A 21,695-nucleotide genomic window follows, 5' to 3' on the forward strand; every position below is an offset into this window, starting at 1 on the left:
TATTTAAAGGTCATTTAGCTGAGATTTTATACCTGGTTTGAGCCTTTCGTTGTTTCTCATTACTAGTCAATGATACGATGAATTACATAACATGTATCCTATTTGTGCATCTTAAAAGAAGGGTCAACAAAAATTTGCATATTCCTACATACTAGGTGGTTTCTTTACCAGCTTCTCTCAGAATAATTCTCTCTTAATTTTTCTACTTGTGCCCCCATCTCCTTTTCTCTGTTCTGTGTGTGCTAGTCACCACTCCAGCAAAAGTTCTTACGAAATTCTCATCCTGTTCTTTGTGTACCAGTTGCAGAGAAAGGAAGCGTTTTGACCAGCTTTTCTCTCTGGTGCCAGCCTAAAAAGTGAAATAAGCCCCTTAGCTTTGAGGACAGGAAAAGAGCATCACTGGGACTGCGGAGAGAAGAAGAGGAGCGCATAGTCGTACTTCTGCTTTGTGCCTTCTCCAGAAACTATTTTTAGCTGTGGTAGCAAACGGTGTCATTTGCTCTCCAGCCCTCCCGGTGCAGGGAGACCCGCCAGGGCTGAATTGGGGCGCAGAGCATAGGTGCCGTGCCAGGCCTTGGGTTGCGTTTGGGTGCTGCGGGGCCGGCACCATCCAGGCTGGCAGCAAGCGCTGCGATGCTGGAGAAGCCAAGATGTGAGCTCTTGAAATGCTTGCCCAGGCTATGACAGCTGCATATCCATCAAATACATCACTTTTTTTTTTTTTCCCCCTTTCCTGCGCAGACAGGTGCTCCCAACAAACAACAGCTTGAAACAGTAGCTTTTCAAGATGCATCTAAGAATTTCAAAGCTTAGAGGGCCAAGCACGAAGACTGGGAGTAAAGGATGTCCTCGCTGCTGGTCCCAGCAGAAGCTGGGAGCCAGGTGTGAGGTGGCGGGCAAGCCTTCGGGTCATCCCCCCGGCTTGTCCCGACCGCAGCGGTGTTTGGCCGTTAGGTGAGCCCGGTCAGCAACAAGTCGTCCTGCCCCCTCCCCGGCGACCGCACGTCCGGGGCCCGGGGCCAGCTGTGGGTGTTTGGGATCGGGGAGGCCGCCGCGGAGCCGGGACCGGACCGGGGGCTGACGGCCCTTTGTGGCCGCCCCGGGACGGCCGCGTGCGCCGGGCGAGCCCACAGCCAGGCGGGGGGTGCGAGGCGCGGGGCCGGCCGCCGGCGACGGTGGGGGGGTGGAGACGGAGGGGTTTTGCCGCCGGGTGGGCGCCCCCGCCGCGCCGCAGTGGCACCGCCGGCCCGCCCTGTCGCCAGGCCCAAAGTTTGAAGAGGGGAGGTGGCGGCGGCGGGGCCGGGCCGAGGCGGGGGAGAGGCGAGGCATGGCATGGTGGGGCGGGGCGGTGGGGAGCCGGCGCTGATCCTGCTCTGATCCGGCGGCTGGGCCGGGGTATGGAGGGGGAGCAGGCGGGCGGCCCCGCCGCCGCCGCCCCGGCGGAGAGCGGCACGTCGGAGGCGTTCGCCCAGCTGTGGGCCGACGTGATGGGCATCCTGGTGAGTGGCCGGGGGCCGGCTTCGGGCTCGGGGGGGATCCGTTTCCCCCCACCCAGGGTTCTCCCTGGCACCTGCTGCGAGGGTTTGCCCGGGCTGGAGCGCGGGCTTGTGCCTCCCAGGAAAACTTTCTTCCGTGGGCAGAGCCGGGCGTGGGGCCGGTGGTCGCTTTAACCCGCCGTTTTGGGCTGTCAGCGGAGGGGAGCGCTGGGCAGGGGTTGTTTACCGGCGCGGAGCGGACCCTGCCGCTGTTGACCCGCCCGGGTTAGGCTGCTCAATGGGCGCATTGTTTCCTCTCGTGCCGGCGGATCCCCTCCAATTTGGGCGAAAGGCGGGTTTGTCGCTGCCTTTACGTTCCACGCACGTGTTCCTTTGGGGGGTGGGGGGGGCAAGTCCGCCCGTGAGCCCTGTCGCCCCGGTTTTGGAGCTCCTGTTCCCGAAAGTTTTTTGGTTGTGTTTTTTTTGGGGGGGGGAAACGAGTTGCTCGGTTACGGCCCGTGGAGTTTCTGCGCTGGTGATCTTCCGAGGCGGGACTAATCCTCGTCACCCACTGGTTACAAACAAAAGGGATGGCCCCGGTAAAACCGGGGGCTCTGGGGATTAAATTTGGTGGGCACGTAGCGTTGCAGACAGGACGGACCGGATGGCAAACAGTAAAAACACGGGAGGAGTCCACTCGGTATTTCTGCGTGCAGAATAATATTTACTGTAGGTGCAAGATGATAATTTCCGCAGAGGACTTGCCACTCAGCAAAAAAAAATCCAAATACTAACGTTATAGATGTGCTGAGGCTGGCAGTTTTCCAGCGATACAGGAATGTGGTAATCAAGAGCGGAGTGCCTGATTCTTCATTTTAAAAGCAAATGAATAGGCTTGATGCCTGTTAATTTTCGTTATTAACATTTAACCAATAGACATTAAGGAATATTATGAGGAATACCTTATGGAAAACTGCTGCGGAATGTAATGAATGGTGAACCAGTAGGATCTAATTCAGAAGTGTTACAGAATTGAACTGAGAATTTAATTAGCATTTTATGCTGCATTTTTTTTCCCCACGTGGTCTTTATTGTTAATATTTAAAGTAAGACTAAAAACTTGCATCATTCCTATTCCTCATAGAAATTCTCCACTGACATGGCATTCACTTTAATAGCACCTGGCTGTGTACACTGTTTCACTGTTAGTGATTTTAATCTAAGAATGCAAGCAGAGTCAGTTCTGCCAGTTTGTAAGGAGCACACACAGTTGGTACTTTATGAACAGTCTCTTTCTCTCTTTTTCTGGCAGGTTTCAGTACTGCATTTAGTGAGAGTGAAGTGCTGTTGGGTGCCTGGGAAGGAGTGTTGGAGGAGGCCAAACCAACAGCCTAGCATTCTGGAGCTCAGTGCAGAAAAAGATCTGATTCTCACACAACTAATAATTTGAATAGGTTTCTTCTGGCTGTACAAGCTAGTTTCCTTCCTGTAAAAACAGAGCCGTTTAATTATTATTTGTCTTCTAATGAAACTAAGCTCGAGTCATTTGTCTTAGAGTTGATCTGTTTTACAGGAAGGAATCATCTTGTAACTATGAAGTTGCTGGTTTATATCAGTTGCAAACATCACCTAGCACTATTATCTTTCCTTACTGCCCTGTTTTGTATTGCAACACAATTACACATATGAAAAGATACTGTTGCATTGTATCTGAGGGAAGACAGAAGTTCTTCTCACTGCAAGCTGTCGACTTTCCTCAGATTTGAGGTTTTAAAAGAGTTTCTAGTCTTCGTGGCTACAAAATATGTCCTCATAGAATCACATGGTTGGATGGGACCTATAAGATCATCTAGTCCAACCGTCTTCCCACTACCATTGCTGCCACAGCTACTAAACCATATCTTGTGGCTCCTCATCAAGCCGCCTCTTGAACACTGCCAGGGACGGCGACTCCACCACCTCCCTGGGCAGGCCGTTCCAGTGCCCGACCACTCTTTGGGAGAAAAAGTTTTTCCTCATGTCCAATCTAAACCTCCTCTGGTACAACTTGTGGCCATAACATATGAACAGCGTATAACAATATGCAATACTTGTGGCCATAACAATATGAACAGCGTATAAACCTACTTAGTGCTCTGTCCTTATCTGAAGGCAAGGACGAGGTAACTCCAGTGCCTTTTTCACTGCTTGCCTTTTTGGTACGTACACCTTTGTCACTTTCAAACCTTTCCTGCAGAAGGCAAACAGTGACCTAGATTAGTGGTTTTCAAATGGAAGTCTGGAGATGGTTGGTCATTTACAGTAGTTACTAATCCAAAACGTTTAGGGAGCGCAGCAGTAGACACTGGAGTGATTCACTGGGAATGGCTCTGTGAACCAAGAAGTTGATGCAGTGATAGGCTGGCTAGATTGGCCCTGCAGCAGCCTGAAAGCTACCCCAGGAATGCACTAGCAGGAGGGAAAAGCCAGGATCTTGGGTGGGGAAAACTAGAATGAAAGGAGGACAGAAGGTGATCATCAAAAGTTAGTTGATCGGATGGGAGAGAGAAAATTGCATTCTTAAGTATATGATTATCAGATGATGCAGGTTAGAAAGGACCTCAGGCGGCATCTAGGCCGACCTCGAGCTGAAGCAGGGAGAGCTCTGAGGCCATTTGAGGTTGCTTGGGATATTATCCAGTCAGGTCTTGAAAACCTCCAGGGACAGGAACTGCACAACCCCACTGTGCAACCTGTTCCGCCGCTTTGCTGTCCTTGCGGTGAAAAAGTTGTCTTTTTGTAAAAATGATGAAATGCCTGATTCTGTTTTCCTCGTGCTGAGGAATTGCTGCAGTGGGGAGAAGGAGGGGAAGGTGTCACCGTCCTCCCACTAGTCCAGCTGGAAATGTTGTGGGACATGGTGGTGGTGGCTGTGGTGATGTTTCCTCTAGGTGCAGGTTTAGGAGAGGCCATGGTAGTCAACTGAGGTGGTAGATTCAATATAAATTGAGCCCCTCTCACTCGGTGGATAAGTATATTTCATTATTTGTGTACATACAGGTAGGTTCCTTAAAATAGGACCTCATTAGCAGGAACCTGTGATGGCAGATCCCAGGTCTGGAAGGGAAGCAAATACTTTTCAAGTGCTGCTTATAAGTGGCATATTTTATGGACTTTGAAGTCACATAATAACCCTCTCTGTACTTGACAAATATTGAGTGTGCTTGCAGCTGTACTGGGATTGTGCTGAAGTAAATGCTGGTTTTCCCTTTTGCACTTATTTTAATGAAATATTGCATAGTTGCAGCTGTGGTATAAGCACCTCAAAGCTATTTGTGCTGTTAATGGAGCTATAGATAGCGTAATTATACTTAAAACCTTTTGCTTAGTCTGTAGCAAGTACATGTTGGAATGTACCGGTTAATTACAATTTGCAAATTTTCAAAGCAACAATGGATGGTGGAAGTGTATTAAGGTTTTGGAGATTGCAGTAGGTTGATCGTGAGTAGCAATACAGAAATTCTCTGCATCCCCAGTACTCAACACCATAGAAAGGGTTACTTTTTGCATAGAATCGCCTATATAGATAGTGGTGATAGCAAGAGAGTCTGAAGGTTTGTATGTGATCAGATCTGAGAACAAATCATAATATGAAGTGAAAATCATGAACTTTATTATTTTGAAGATGTGCTTTCAAAACATGGGCTGTTGACCTTAGTGTGGTGAAGACACTCTGGTGTCTTTCTTGTTAATGGGATGTTCTTCCTTCGCGCACACTATAGCTGGAGCAGGTATCTGGGTCAAATCCTTACATTAATGAAATCTCTGACAAAACTGATCAGTTTTGATAGAGCAGGGATTTCACTGAAGAAAATGTCAGTTTGTGTGAGAAGCTTCTGTCTATGAGGGCCAAAATGCAAAAGACACAGCGGAGCTTGTAAGAGATGCAATGCAATCGGAAGTCTTTCCAGCTTTTTGTTTCAAAGTGATAGCTAGTTTCTTGTTTCAAACTATGGAATCAATTATAAGAGCTGGGAAAAAAAAGTAAATTCTTTTTTTTTTATAATATTTTGCAGTTATTCTAAGAGAAAACTAGTTCTTTCCCAGCATTTCCTGTTAGCTAAAGAGAACAGAATATTTTGAGGATAATGAAGCTCACTTGGGTTTGTACTGGGAGCCCTAACATTTACATATGTAATCTATCTCACTCTCTGTATTTCAGTGACTATTTGAATTTCTTATCAAAGTAATAAAGAAACAAACCGAAAAGGAGAGAGACGCCAGCTGATAGTACTACTGTGATAACATGTAATTACATACTGGCTAACATACTTTGGGGACAGGAATTTGATATTAAGCCAGGGAGCCTGAATATCTGGAGAGATCGGGGAAGTAGATCGCCGACTGATAAAAACAGTCAGAGGGCTGCCAGGAGGAGCTGCGGCAGCTCACACCAGCTGCAGATTTCTCCCAGGATTGCTCTTCCTTAAACTTTCATGAATTTGCTGTGACCTCCCGTGGAAATCTCTCTACTCCATTGCTGTCCCAGTGTCTGATGTCTGCTTAGTACCGAGAGGCCACTCCAGCTGAAGCCATTGACAGTACGGCTCTTTGGAAAAGCACGGGCAACTGAATAGCCACTCCAGGTAGAACATGCATTTGAAAATGCAATATACTCAGGATTTAAAAAAAATTTTTATTGACGTGTTGGCAAAATGGCTGTTGCACTGTATAATTAGCTCAGAAAGGACTTTGGGACATTCTCATTCAAAACACTTTTGTTCTGGCTTTTCCTTTGGATTGCATTTTGAAAGCACATCCCAGCTGCGACAGTAAGGATAAACCCAGAAGGCCTGGCCTCTGCTTTTCAAACTAGCAGGTATTGTTTTTTCTGTTTTACAAAACTGTGATGTATACTTCGCTTTCAAATAAAGAAATCAAAACAGAGAGTGACTTACTGTCAGTTTAAGTGCTGGATTCAATTTTATATTTTAAACTTAACCTGTTGCATCTCCTTTCCCTCTCTGTGCCATGTTACACCTAGCAACGCTAATCCCTTTATGAAGAAAGACAGCTCATAGAGATAACCTTTGGTCTAGGCTTTTTCTTGTATGTCAGGTCATATAAAACAGATGTCTCCATCAGAGGGTCGAGTCCCCACAAGATGCTGTGCAGTCAGAAATGATAAGATATTTTGGTTCTGGTGTCCTCTTCATTCTTTCTTGAAAGGAAACTCTGAATTCCTTGGCCTTTGAATTGCAGATGAAAAAATAGGGAAGATTTTTTTATACCTGTTCTTTGTCTGCTATGAACTGCTGCTTACTAGAGAATAATGATAAATTAAAGCTAAACTTTAGTCTTTGTGATACAACTTTATTTTCCATTGTGTTGGTTTGCTGTGAATACTGGCTCCATTATCAATACTTGTAAATACTCTTTTTCCTCATATTTGTTCACATTTTGAAAGCAAATCAGCCAGGCTTGCTCTGTCTTTTAAGAACAGTAGAATAAAAGAATCTGCCTGTAATGATACCTCCTTCCTTTTGGGGATATGAGAAAATGGCAGTCTCTAAACAGAAAGAAAATGTGAAAATTTGTATGGAAAATGAAAAGTGTTGCGCTTGAGGGACAGTGTGCACTTAAAGGGATTTTATTATGTTGAATGCAATGTATCATGCTGGTTACTGTTTTTTATAGTCAGGTGAAAAACTTATTTTAGGTATATCTCAGAGCAAATGACATTTTATGGAATTAGATAATAATTAATCTAAGTTATCTGATGCTATTGAGAAATGGATGTAAATTAGTCCTGATTGCATGAGATGCTGTGCAAGCAGAGGAGCAGAGGAATTAAGCTGTGTGAGCTGAGCAGAGAGTGGAGTCGCTGCTGGACTTACCATGGGGCCAAGGGATGGACGAAACGGGCAGTGTCTGGGGTTAAGGGAGCTGGAGTGAGAGGGGAGAAAGGACTTCCCTCTCCTTCCAGACCTCGGTTGAACCTGTCCAGCTTTAACCCTGGGCTCGACTCGTTCAGGATTTCTTTCCCCTCCAAAGATGGCACGGTGGAGGAGAGGGTGCCACTGCATCCAGCCCTGCTGCCTCTGCCTTCCCACATCTCCCTCCATCATTTGCAGTGTCAGGCTGTAACTTAGCCTGTGCTGCTGCCTGAAGGAATTCTCCTTTCCCGCTTATCCCGTTGTCACAGTGTTCACGATTGCGGAGCACACGTTGTGCTCTGGCTTTAGGAGGTCAGGATGAGTCAGAATTACTTTGTAAATGGTCCAGCAAAGTGATTTGTTACAATACCTGTTTTAATTTAAAGTGCTGTTGAGAATTTTCCTCTTTGTGATTGCGTGATGTAGGCGGTGACTAATGAACCTGCTGCTTTGTCTGTTGCCATTATTGATGGTGGGAGGAAGAGGAGGAGGAAGATGGTTGTTGTGACTGTAGGAACACTGGGGTGGTTTTGCAATAATTTGGATTCCCAGGTGTTTCATGAGGAAATAAGCAAAAGGATGGAACTGGGTTTAATGTGTGCAAGTTTACAGTGAAAATGAAATTTCTACTGTAAAAGTATGTTCTCCATCAAAGAAGTATGTAGGCATGTATTGTGTGATTAGATAGAGATATGAAGGGCTTTTATTTCTCACTGTCATCAAAAGACTTAACTGTCCATTGGCAGAAAGAAGTTACAACGCAGTTCACTGAAACGTGATCAAACCCCGGAGTTCACAACACAGATTTCCATTATGGAAAATAAGTACTCTAAAAATAAAAGGAACTGCCCCCACCGCAGTGCAGTAGCTGTGGAGTGGGTCAGGTGCAGGCACACTGGCTCTGCTTTGATCTTCTTGAGGTGAGGGGAATTTTTTTCCTAGTTTGCAGTAACTGCAGACCTTTCTTGTGTGCTGCCGTGTTTTGAAGTGCAAAGTTATACTGTACTATTTTTATTTGAACTAATACTAGTATAATAAAATACTTAATGGTTCAAGTTTTTGTCATGCCTGGATATGCATTTTTGGGCTACGTACTAGTTCTAGAAGAATGTTTCCTATTGTCCTGGTTTTGTTCCACCACACCTATGAAGAGTTCCCAACATCCGTGTTGCGACCTGAGTGTGATCTGGTTGAAGTGCTGTCGCGGGTCTGCTCTGTTACAAGCCCGTCAGCTTTTGCTGATTCGGCATCTCTGTGGCGCTGCATGAACACAGGGGGATGCTACTGACATCAATTTACATGGTCAGGCCTCCAGGTGGAGAAAAGATGGTTGTTATGTGCAGGGGAAAACACGCCCATTGGAGCTTACAAGCATGATAGTATAATTATCAGGAATATAAATACATCCTTTTCTGTTTCATTACTGCCACTGTATTTACGATGCTGCACAGTGCTTTTTGGTAACAGCATACTGGAATTTCATATCACAGTGTTCTCCACCTTCAGTATATTCTTTATGTGTGGGAATGTGTAAAGGAGATTAGGTGACCATTTAATGCGATAATAAAAGTAATACTTTGAAAGCTTTGCAGTGGGCATGACGAGAGTCAACAGGTGATGGTGAAAACAGTACCATCCTTGTTATGATGTTAAATGAAGAGTACATGAGCAATATCTTGATCGCTGGACGTTCCTAACCTCCTTGTTTGCAACTGAACGTGCTTTGTGCAGTGCTGGTGGGTATGATGGAAACAAAAGATGAAGAAAAGAACCAAAGATAAAGGATCTAATTTCTGCCCTGTTTACATAAAAGCTTCGTGAGCCTAAGGCACAAAGTTTATTTATACTGGAGCAGTGTGTGGCCTGTAGGCTTTGAACAAGAAAGCAAAAAGCAACTTTTGTGATTCCTTCACAAGTTCAGATGAGTTGAGCCTCCTGGTCCTTTCAGTGCCAGCACCAAGTCAGCCCTGCTGTGCAGAGCTTGCTCTCTGCTTGACTGTAACCCCGGTCTAACTCGATGGAGGAAAAATAGATTTGAGAGCACTTATATCATGAGAGCTCATTGCACCACAGTGGCACTTTAAAAAGTTGTTTCAGTGAGTGTACATCCAACAGCTGGAGCCCGGGTGGAAACATGTGCTAGGGCTGATTGCATAGCATTACTCTGCACTTCAGGAAAAAGGCATTTTAGGCTCTTAAGGTATTTTGCTTGCCAGAATAATCTTACCGGTCATAACACGTACCTCCAGAATTGATACGATACTGCTGTAGAACCTGTGGTTTTTATGTGTTTACAACTGTGAAGATGCCTGGATGTTTGTGTTCTGTCTATGTTTATTATCTCTGTTTATCTGTATCTGTTACAGTTCTGAAACACATTCGTCCTCTTTGGATTTTGTGCTTGCAGTCTACCAGCAGGAGCTTCCTGTGTATTCCAACTCAGCTGAAAGGGTTTTTTACACCGTAATTTTCTAGTGCAATCCTGGGGATGAAGTGCAAATTGAAGATACTTATTTTTGACTGCTAAATTCAGGCTCTTTTCACCATCTCTGTTAGACATATTTCATATTATTACCAATATCACTGTATAGACTTAAACATAGCCTTCAGTTATACAGAATATTTTTTAATACTTATGAGTTCTGGAGCTTTTAGTGGTTGGCCAGCTTAGCGCAATAACTCTGAAAGTAGACAGTAAATGCTTTGCATTTAAACTGAAATGTGTACTTTGTGAAATAGGAAAAATTCTGCTTTATACACAAGTGTATTTGTATTCACATAGAATACATACCACAACTTGCAGATTGTGATTTCCACTCCATTGTTAGGCTTCTTTCCCGCCTTAGAATTCATAAATAACCAATGTAAAATGGGAAAAGGTGGGGGCAGACTGCATGTTGTATGTCAGTCATGGTTTCAGCCTTCAAGTATCCATCTTCAAGATGACTATATGTTTATGCTTCAAAACCTCAGTGCTTCGGAGTGTGTTGTGGGATTGTGTCATGTTTTATATAAAAGTTGAAGAGAACAGATTACCATATGCAATGTTTTATCAGAGGATTAATTAAAGATCCTGTATTTCAAAACAAACAAAGAAAAAGTAAGATGAGGAAATTTCCAGTCGAGCAAGCAATCAGAAGCTCATGGTCAACGGTTACATTGAGGATACCAGGAAACACAGCAGCTGATGGGTGATGCAACAGGGATGCTGGTGCCTGTGGCACTAAGCCGTGTTGGCTGTTTTCTGACCTGTCCATCATTGGATTTAGATGACGCTTCTTGTCAGACAGAGAACTAATTAGACTCAGAACAGGTATTTCTGTTTTGCTGTATCTGTGGCATATAAATGTTTTTGTGTTTGTGGTTTTTTTTCAGCACAGCAAATGCAGTGGGTGATCTCCAACACAGAAGCTGTGTTTCTGCTTTCCCCGAGGTCCCTTGAGATTTGCTACTGATTTTGGTGGAACTAAAAGCAGGCTGCTCCCAGGCTGCTTATATTCCTTGAAAAATGTTGACAGCAGAGTTAGCTCCAGGTACTGCGGTGAAGGTGCGCAGGCACTGATGTGATTGCAAGAGCAGGCATCTCTCCCTGCGTTGGATGTGTTTCCTTGAGTCTGTCTGCTTTAATTTCACTGGAGAAAAAGGGCTGAGTAAAGGCATATTTTCTGCTGGCGGGGCATGTTGTGAATCTTCGTACATGACAAATTCTTTGGACATTTTTGTCTATGTTTTTTTACATATCATACTTTTCTCTGAGATTTTCATTATTGAGGAAAATGGCAATTTCTGGTGTGTCTTCTTAATTATCCAAATTTCTGTCAGTGTTTCAGCTTGTATGTGGAAGTTCCCACCTTCCTTGCTGTGCACTGTACAAACAAAAAATTGAAAGATGCGTATTTTTCATTATATTTTATTTTACGATAATGTATCCTGTTCGTTGTTTGGAGATGTTTTCGGGAAAGGTCTGTTTTATTTCTTGTTTCATCAGTGGAGACTGCTCAGTTGTAGGTAGTGCAAAATGGTTGTCAATCCTTAAAAATTCTGTTTTCCTCTTTAATTACTGCTACCTTTATTCTGAACATTTTGCAGTGAGGCATGAAATGGAGTAGATCCTGTGTCATCCCTCTCCAGGAGGGCGGCATGTTCTGTTTTGTGCCAAATTTGAAGGGATACTGGGATGCGTCAGCTCGGTGAGGTATAGTTTCTTGCTCAGCCCAGATCCAGCAATGTATTGTTTAGATTTTGTGTCCAGGAGTATATACGTGCAGATGGATAAACTTTGTAAAACCTAAGCTTTGCATGATAGCTATCTAAACTCAGGAAGTTAACAGAGAACATAAGGTCAAGGACCTAATCAAAATATTGGCGTGACGATGAAGAATAGTTTCCTACCACATATGGTGTGTGTTCATGCATAAATGAGAAGGGAAAGGGATGCTTCTGCATATCCTTGTTACAGACCTAGTCATGATGAGTCTCATTGGGTTTGGTCAGTGTGGAGGTTGAGTTCCTGATTACCAAAACTGCGAGAAAAGAAAGAGGTGGATGTTCTCGCTATGGCTTTTTTCCCTCTGATGGAACAGTACTTTTTTCAAGTAATCTTTGCCAAGTTACTTGCGGTTTTTAATCCTCATCTCAAATGTACTTAGAATACAAAAGATTGTACAAATTCTTATTTTTCACCTGCCAACCTAATTACAACTACTGCAAAATGCTTACAGATGGTTATTTATTTTGTAAATGGCCATGAAAAAGAGAGGAGAAGGGGGTAAAAAGTTATGTTAGCTCCTGTCTGGCCTTTCTGTCTGTGTTAGGTAGATCTGTTGCTGTGTGGGTTTGAGCAGTTTAAAAAAAAAAGTAAAAAAAAAAAAAAAGCCAATGAGGGCTTTTGTTTTGTTTTGTTTTGTATTTTTTTTTTCTCCAGACTCATGCCTCTCTTAGGAAAATCCGTCTTATCTAAAGAGGAAACGGAGGATGACAAGGGATGGAGGTGCAGTGACTCAGTATCCAGAATTGTTTTTCTGGGGCTAGAAATGTGAAAAGAGTCCCAGCTGAGAAGAGTAATTTGCAACTGTTAGGAAGAGGGATTTAGGAGGATCATGTGAAAGGAAGAATTGCCGCCTTCACGGCAGGAAATGGCTGAAGCACGCACCGGGACCTTGGCAGGGGAAGGTCAGCACGCAGGCTGGCTTCGGGGAGGCCCAGAGGAGGTGGCTGAACGGTGTGGACAGGCAGGGAGCATGTGGGAAGTAAATAATGGAGATTTAAGCCAGGTTCACAAATGACAGGGCTCACTTTGGGTGCTGAGTAGGAATATCAGAGTGCAAAGTAAGCGTTCATGTCTCGTGGTTGCACCTTGTTTTGCTGTTGCTTACAGACAAATACAGACTATAGGTGGGTAACCATCGGTGTGCATATGCATCATGTAAAATTACACCATTCAGGTATTGCCAGTAGATGCTTCGAATGGGTAATTTGTAGCAGAGGTCTGGTTAGCTAAAACAGGCTGAGGATGAGAGTGCCATTTACTGTTTTGCTGGAGACAGTCTGATGCTCAGACTGCCTGTTCACAGGTAACTCATTCTGAACCAGCCTTTGCATTTTGAGTTGTATCTCTCAAGCTTTGAAGAGATCTCCACATCTGAAAATATGCGATTCTCCTTGAGAGAGAGTCATACAGCAAAAACTTTGTTTCCCTTCAAGTCCTGATTCTTTATGCATGAGGCAGCTTATTTACAGCACATCCTTTGATTTGAAACTGATAATGATGCATATTGTGGAAAGTGGTGTAACATCTTCCTTTTGCTCAGGGAGCTCCCTGCTGCTTTTTGGCGCTCCAGATGCATCCTGGTACCTAGGTTGTCCTGCCGCTGTTGCTGGGTTCATGGTTTGGTGTTCCCTGGAGACTGCAGTCTTGTCTTTCATCTCAGAAGCAGAGTCTGTGGGGAAACTCCTTCAATCTGATACTTTCTTCTCGTATTTTAGTCACTTTTGCAGCTAGGTGAGATGTTTTTCTTTGGCATGACAACTCTCTCCTGACAAATGGTTAGTTAGCAGGATGCTCTCCTTTTGATGTTCAAGTTGCTATGCATAGAGAGGTTGCTCAAGTGAGAACTTAGCTTACCCTCCAAGTCCAAGTGTCTTTATCAACAGTTGTTGTCTTTCAGGCTGTGGTTCAGAACCAGCTGCTGGGTTTTGTAGAGACACAGAATTTTTTTTATGAGCTTTGTTGACTCTGAGGTTCTGCCAGCTTCTGCTCTTTATGTTCTCTTTAGCCCTGTGGGGCTCTTCAGATTCGTTTATGCTTCAGTTTGAGGTGCATCTCTGTGATGTGCAATGCTTAAGTAATGCATTCAGTCTCCAGTAAAAGCAACATCTGTTATCAGTGGGCAGAGCCACTGGACTGACAGCACCCACGGGCTTAAGCGCTTCCCTGAAACAAGCACATAGCGTCCTGCTTGTTGGGGGGCTCCTGTAGATGCGTTGCCCCTCTAGAGAAATACGTGTTTGGAACACCTGGGAGGTACGGCAACCAGACATTCATTCAAGCCCAGCCTCTGTAGGATTTGCTCTGTAGGTAAGCAGAAATATTTTGCTCTTATTTGGGTAGGAGGCCTGTTTAGCTTAATTAGGAAGCGCTTTGGCAACGATGAAGCAATACGAGCACACAGGAACGCAAAAAGCCCATCTTCACTGTACACAGAGAAAGAGAAATGAGCAAATAAATACACGATCCCAGAGTAGAAAGGAATAAAACCTGGCAGGAGATAGAGTTCTTATTGCTAGGTTGATATCCCTAATTGATATAAACACGAAGCCCTGTGCAGTCTGTGGTAGTTAAAAGATACGCATCTAAATAATATTTAAATAGATTCTTACGTTTTTAGGACCCACTGGAGTGTAATTGTATTCAACTTAATTAAATGAACTGACCCCCTGATAACTGTGTATTACTGCTCCTAAATAAAACACTCTCCAAAGAGACTTCAAGATGCTTAGTTAAGGCGATAAAAAACCTGTGCCCAGCGCTATGAAGTTTTGCATGAGCAGCTTTATATTTAGTTTCTCTGCGTGCTACCTACGGTGGTTGAGAGTGTGTGTGAACGGTGCCATACCTCTGTTAGAGTCAAAAGCTGAGGCTTCACCAAAGTGCTTCAGGTCAGAGTCAGTCTTTCTGGTTTTATATTATTCATCTGAATGCGGGGTGTCTATTTAAGCTGGTTTATTAGTGCCACCAAAGACTGGGAACCCCTTTGTGCATGTGCCAGCGCTGGGCACCTGGTCCCTGCAGCAGCGAGGGTTTCCAGGGGGAGCGTGGGCAGGCGGGATGGGTGGCCTCGGTGCTAGAGGGCCTGAGCGCAGCCTGCTTATGGGAGCTACAGGAAACCATTGCTGCTGCTGCTGAGATTACATGGGGAAACATGGACTGCTGCCATGCTCAGTTATGGTTGTTTCCTTTCCTGGTAAAAGACATCCCCATCAGGAAGCGGTAGGAGTGAAGGCAAGGTTAGACCTTGGATACGCAAAAGTGTTGGGTGTATCCTTCAGATTCCAAGCTGCTGAATTTCTAGCAGGAAAAAAATAGAAGTATAACGGAGTTTGAGAAAGCAGTTTAAATGTCAGCGTTCTGGTTTTCCACAGCTGACAGGTAGGCTGCCCTCTGCGCTCGCAGCCATAAATCAAGGGGCTGCATCTCTAGGGCACACAGTATCCTGTATCGCTGGGCACAGCAACCAGGATAACAAATTTCCGTATCTACTCCCACAACAAAAGAGAGATCCTTCTGCACGCCTTGATGTGCAGAACAGTGGGTTTTTTTCACATGTTGTATAACTCGATTTTGGGGTGAAGGCAGATTCTCCAAGATTCCCTTTCCTGCTTTCCAGAACCTTCACATGGATAGCATGAGAGTGCCTGTCTTCTGGAAATTAGGGTCATAGATAGCACATGGAGAAATAAATAATTGTGCTTACTGTCACATCCAGCTTCATAATAGCATCTCTACATCGGGATGCTCATTGGTGCTGCGTGAATAAAGGTGTAATGCTGCCCCATACCTCTTGCCGTGTAAGTGCAGGTGAGGCGATTGGCTTGCCCAACTGGAAGAAACCTGGAAGAAACCAGCATTACTGCTGGACTTTCCTGGGCAGAGCAGGAGAGGGCTGTGATGTCTCCTCTGCTCTCTGATAATTGTTGGTAGGGGGAAGGTCCTGGTGCACAATTCAACTGCTGAGGTGGTGAGAAATTAGGGAAGGCATGGAATGCTCTCCTCCTTTATCGGTGCATCCTTGAAGCCAGTACTGTCGTTTTTCTAGTGGGCTGGGGGAAGCCGCAGTCCTTAAGGAGGGCGAGGCAGGCGACCTGTTCAGGATCTCAGGTCTGGCTCCTGAAGAGGGTGGGTGGAGAAATTCCAAACCCAGAGAAGGAGAAAAAAAGGGGTGAGGGGCACACAGTGGTACCCTGAAGAAGGAAAGGAGAGGAGCAGGGCAAACACAGAAAGAAGGATAAGAAGTTTCTTAGAGTCAACTTTGCTTTTTCTGGGCAAGGTTTGTCCTGCTTGTGCTAAACTGTCCTGGTGAAAGGCATGGCAAAGTTTAAGATAGTTATTCTTGCTACCGTGACGCTGGAAAAATATTTGAGTAGAGAGGTACAAAGGTCAGAGTAGGTACTTGTTGCTGTCCCTATGGTTTTTCTACCGACACACTTAGCACAAGGCAGAATGAAATGCCATTTCTTCTGCAAAGAAATTACAGATTGTAAGAGCTTCTTAGTGTTGGGGGAAAAAAGAAAAATAAACACTTCCTAGGCCAAAACAAATTTAGTGCATTTTATTTGGAGAAACTTATTTGGGGACCACCAAACTGGATGAAGAATTATTTTACTAAACAAGCAACTGTTTTGCCTTGGGTAGTGTGGTGACAATTATATATATGCCCCTTATGGATATACCTGTGAAAAACCTGTGTATGTTGTGTCTCAGGCAAGAAATAACTTGCACAGTAAATATGTAGGATATAGGGTGCTATAAAGGTTTTACTGCCCTGTGTTGATGCAATAGAGAATCACAAATCCAAAGTTTAGTAAGTGCTTTCCTTACTGTTTTATGATGTTGACAATGTACTTAATTTAAAGGATAAAAGGTCAGAATAAAATCCCATCTAGGAGCAGACTATTAGTGTACCAGTAGATGGTATTAATATTTTGGATATCGTTTATGTATGGAGATCGACTTACAGATACATAGAGTTGCAAAAACAGTAGAAAAAATAATTGCCTATTCCTAAAATAAAATCACCCTTCTGATACTTCTCAGCGTACTCGTAAGAGTGTGTTCTTAGTGAAACTCTTATTTTACAGTAGTTTCAGACTTTATTTTTCCCCCTCAGTTGAAAATTGAAATCGGAATTTCATGCGGTGGAATCATTGTTAAATAGGATTTCAGTGCCTTTTGGTTCGTTGACTTAGATTAGTGCGTCTTATTGTTTTATTGTGTTTTACCAATATGTCCATCTACGACGAAATGCCCCTTACTGACTACTAGTGTAAAGTAAAAATCAGTTTTGACTATGCCTTTTGTAGTAAAACTGGGACAGAAACATGACCAAAGTTTGCTTTCTCTGCATCTACCGTACAACTCTAGCACCTTGGGAAACACTATAAACCGCACATGCTGAGCGTATGCAGTTGTCCTGAGATACTGTTGTCTTCTCAGTTTTTCTTTAAATATCCAAACTGGTTTTTATTTGCTTTTTTTTTCTTTGCATGTTTTCTGTTTGTTTTTCTGAGGCTACTATTTTAGTGAGTTGCTCACACCTCAGTTATGTAAACCCAGACTGTCACAGAAGATTTGTTTTTATCCTAATATGTTGCTACTATATATAAAGAAATGACACGGATTTTAATGAGACCTCCATCACTGTTGCAGTTGATATGGCCAGTTCACTGCGATAAAGATTTATTTCATCGTCTACTTAAGATGTTTGGCTTTTGTGTATCTACTTCATTAGACTCTAACTGATCTCGAACAGGAAGCCACTCCATAACATCTCCTAAACTTCCTGCATCTGAAACAAGAAATTAATCTCCATCTCCTTAATGGTGCTTTAGAATCATAGAATGCTTAGGGTTGGAAGGGACCTTCAAAGGTCATCTAGTCCAAGCCCCCTGCAAGGAGCAGGGACATCTCCAACCAGATCAGGTTGCTCAGAGCCCTGTCCAACCTGGCCTTGAATGTTTCCAGGGATGGGGAAATCACATAGATGGCTTTAATCACATAGATGTTCATTTCTTCATTCTTGCCATTCCTCTGTTTACCATTTGTTTCTGCTCCAAGTATCAGGATAGAAGCCCACTGCAGCTGGTGTGCATGAAGAGCACATTTCCACGCAATTTGAGAAAAGGTCTCAGCAAACACAGTGTGCAAAAGGAGGAGGCAGCGAGAGCAAGGGAAAGAAAACCAATGAGAGCTGATGTCAGGTGCAGCTATTACATGGCTTAAGGAGTTGTTAACTTATTCTGCTTTACAAGCTGGCAATGATAACCTGTGCCTGACTGCTGACCGGCCGGGTGGGTAGTGGTGGCCTGGCAGGTATCAGAGCAGACAAGAGTTTTAAGTTACATTTTGATGAGCTTAGTGCAGATCACCTCCGGGAAAGGAGGATAGAAGATAATATATTGTTATTAGGGAAGCTGGACGTTAAAGGTGCTTTGAACTAACTTTTCATGAATAAAATTTGCGTGTAATCTTGTCTGTCAAGTTAATGAGCATGTGAAAGAGCTGGTTCTACTTGTGATAAATACTCACTTTTAAAGTATGTTGGAATGTACATCTGCATAGATAAAACTTTTTTGTTAGTGTGTGTGTATATATATATATAAACACACACATATATTTTTATTTTTAACATAGGGGACTTCCTTGGTTGCATGCCAGAGAGAGGGATCCCAGTAGTGTGCTTTCAAATCAATTTTAATTTACAAAGGGAAAAACATATATCACATTCAGAATGCTTTTCCAGAGATGCTTTGTTAGACCTTCTTCAGTTAGACCTTTACAGTGAAAAGTGAGGGCAAAAAGATGATGGTGCTGATGGTGAAGGAAATGCTTTATTGGCAGAATTTTGAAAAGAAGAAGAGTTTGTTTTGATGTAAAGATAGGGTAAGGTTTTATATATATTAGAGAAAGATTACATAACTGTGTGGTTTGATATAAAGTTTCTGGGTCTACAGTGACTGCTCTGAACTCAGTGAGCTGTACCAGTTTTTTTCAGATAATGGCTGCAAAAGCTTTTATATCAAACTGTACCATTGTGCGTTCTGCTTATTGTACAGAATCTAGAACTGGTTTAGCTATGCTGCACAGAGCTTGTCACAGTTTTATTAGATCTATTTTCGTAACTCTGTCTGTAAAGTCGCATAGCTTAGTGACTCAACCCTCACATAAAATAAAAATTAATGGAAAGTCTTCCATTGAATGAGTCTGATCTATATGTTCTCTTTGTTCTCATAGTGTCCAGCTATATAGAGAGGTCAAGGGAACCATGACGACCCTTCAGCATCCTCTAAAATAGCTGTTCTCAATATAAAAATGTCATGACTTGTACACTGAGTATTTTATGCCTTGCCCTGAATATCAAGGCAAGCGCTGGGCTGCCTGGCCTCGTGCCTCTGTCTCATTCACATTTCTGACCCTGCTGACTGTCAAGACAGACTTTGAACCTGTCACTTCATGGATAGTGGAATTGTTACTTCTGCTGAATGGAAGATTGTCCTTTCTGAGCCCTAGGAAAAGAAGGGAACATTTCTCTAGCAGTTTGTTGGGTTTATTTTTAATGGCAACCATTTTGAAGCTAAGCCGGAGAACAAACATCAGCCTTATTCGAGGCAGAAATAGATCCCTAGCAAGGGACAGGTAAGAGGGTCAGAAATGTGTAACAGATACAATTATCATGAAGCTCTGCAGGTTTTCGTACAGGTGGCTGTCCTCCTTTTATGAGTCTGTATTACTGTAGCAAAGGGAGATGCAAGCCCTAGCCAGAAAGGTACAGACAGATTTAACTCTTCTGTTTTGAAAAAGTTTGGTTCTGATTTAAAACTGCGTCCTTAGAAAGAACTGTGGAGGAACACGAAATACAGTGTAACTCTCAGATTGATCACCTGAAGCCTGAATTGGTGTATTTTGTAGTGCAGGAAGGTGAGCTGCCAGTCCAAGGTTGACTAGTGAAGGATGCAGAAGTTCCTTGAGCTTCTATGAGCCCACATTAGGGAAAATACCTAAAAAGGAGTGGTACTCAGAGTTGTCCCATATAAATCTGAGCATCTCTTGCTTTCTAGGTAAGCTAGTTCTGCTTAACTTTAAACATATCACAAGATGTGTGCTACATAGATGAAGTCCTGTTGAAAATAGTATGTTATGAGCCACAACCATGTCTCTATTCAGCAGATGTTCTCATTTCACCACTTCTTTGGTCCCTCCTCCCTGTTACCCCTCTCCCTTCCCTGAACCAGCTTGTTTGATCTGGCCCACATTCTGGCTTTCATTTCTGTACTTCTTACAGCTATCCAAACCAAAGGTATTATTGAAATGCAGAATCGTGTTCCACAAATTTTTGGTAGGCGGCCCTGTTAAGAACTGACTGCCAGAAATAAGTTGCTAATATTTACAGTGACTCTCCACACAGTAGTCCTGTGTTTCAGGCACGGAAATTGATTTTTTTTTTTTTCTTGGACTGCAAAGGTCAAAAACATGCCTTCGCCAGGGCATGATTGCAAAGCATTGTGAAAGAGCATCTTCCTTTCGTCTGTGCCCTTTCCCATAGACATTCATACTTTCATAGCAAAAAGCTGTATTTTTTTTTTTTTTTCCCCTCCTAGTTTCTGACCTGTTCCTAGCCTCCCTCCCTATGTGCTGTGGGCATAGCTGGAGTAGTTTTTAAGTCAGGAACTTGTATAGCTGCATTGTGTGCTGCAATCTGCACTGCCATGTGCAGATGGAGACCCATCTGTCTTGCTGACCAAACTGGCTTGTAGCGTGCACACCGGGGTTTTTTTTTACATTTTTGAGATTCATGCAGTTGAATCTCACAAATGAATTTCACCCAGTGTTTGGAGAGTGAGCACATGTATCTGATAATCACGTCCTCTTTCCTAACATTCCTGACATCTACTGGAATAGGAAGGAGATATGCTAGAATATGCAGTTTTGTAATGCATTTTTCAGAACCTGAGATAAAAAAGTACGTACTCAAATAGTTGTATTTTTGGTAACTTTTTCTAAAACTCTTATTCTGCATGGAGATTTATGTGGAAAGTACGTATGCTTGTGCCAGTGTCTAGTGTTTAGGTCCATACGCATGTTCATGATATGTATACGTAACTTAGTATAAGTCCATTATTCCTCCTTAGCTAACAGTATTTTTATTTTATTACTATTATTAAAATATGAATGCATTTTTATTTAATTTTATTGCCAGAGTGCATTCACAAGACATTTTTCTCCTTTACATTTTTAGATGTCAACTACACAGGATTCTGCCGGCACGTTACGCTAACTGATGTGCAGTGACCGATAAATCCTAACTTTATAATAAGTGTCAAATCATTCCAACTTTTCTTTGTAGTTGCTCCATTAACAGGAATCCCAATGGATTCCTCTGGTATTCACATGCATATCAGAACTAATTCTCTGGGAATTCCAGGGCAATTCATCATTTACTCTGTGTTTTATGATGCCAAAAAATGCTGCATGCATACATTATAAGATGGAAATTTAGGAATGTATCTGACAACCGAAAATAGAAATCTGAGATAACTTCTGTTTTAATTAGAATATTTTATTAAATCTTCATTTTAGGTTTAACACTTTAAAACTAGTGGGTTGTTTACTTTCCCGGCTATCAGACTATTTTATGGAAAGGTCTCAGGCAGTAGTGAAGTCTTAGGAGAAACATGTTTAAACTTTTTATGAATAAATTAAAGCGTTTCAGGAATGGCATTTCTCCTCAATATTTGTGTTGCTTACACATTTTTTTCCACCAGAGAAGATCTGTGGGATTATGTAGCTGGAACATTGCAGTTTGTATGGCAATAAACACAACTGGTGCAAAGCAATCTTCATGGTAGGACTTTGCTTAACTGTTAAATTTGTAACAAAATGTGAAAGAGTTTATTATGAGGTCTTGGTTTTGAAAATATTACTGACCTAAAGCAGTTAAGAGTGTATCAGTGGCTACTGAATTACAGAATTTCCATAAAATGGAAAGCCGTGTCTTTTTTTCATTGCTCACACAAGCTGTTTCAAACGTGA

General features: G+C 43.0%; 1 protein-coding gene across 2 annotated transcripts in view; it reads left to right on the plus strand.

Annotated features, from left to right (window-relative positions):
- Window positions 1–1,367: 1,367 nt before the first annotated feature.
- The window catches only part of SASH1 (SAM and SH3 domain containing 1), a 124,368-nt gene continuing 104,040 nt past the window's right edge, over window positions 1,368–21,695 (plus strand). For both annotated transcript variants that reach the window (XM_086744717.1, XM_086744718.1), the window contains exon 1: window positions 1,368–1,499. In XM_086744717.1, the coding sequence (XP_086600843.1) occupies window positions 1,398–1,499 (102 nt within the window). In that variant the 5' untranslated portion in view covers window positions 1,368–1,397. The remainder of the gene's footprint in view (window positions 1,500–21,695) is intronic.

This window comes from Chlamydotis macqueenii, chromosome 3, assembly GCF_036417535.1.
Source record: "Chlamydotis macqueenii isolate bChlMac1 chromosome 3, bChlMac1.mat, whole genome shotgun sequence".
NCBI classification, from domain to species: domain Eukaryota; kingdom Metazoa; phylum Chordata; class Aves; order Otidiformes; family Otididae; genus Chlamydotis; species Chlamydotis macqueenii.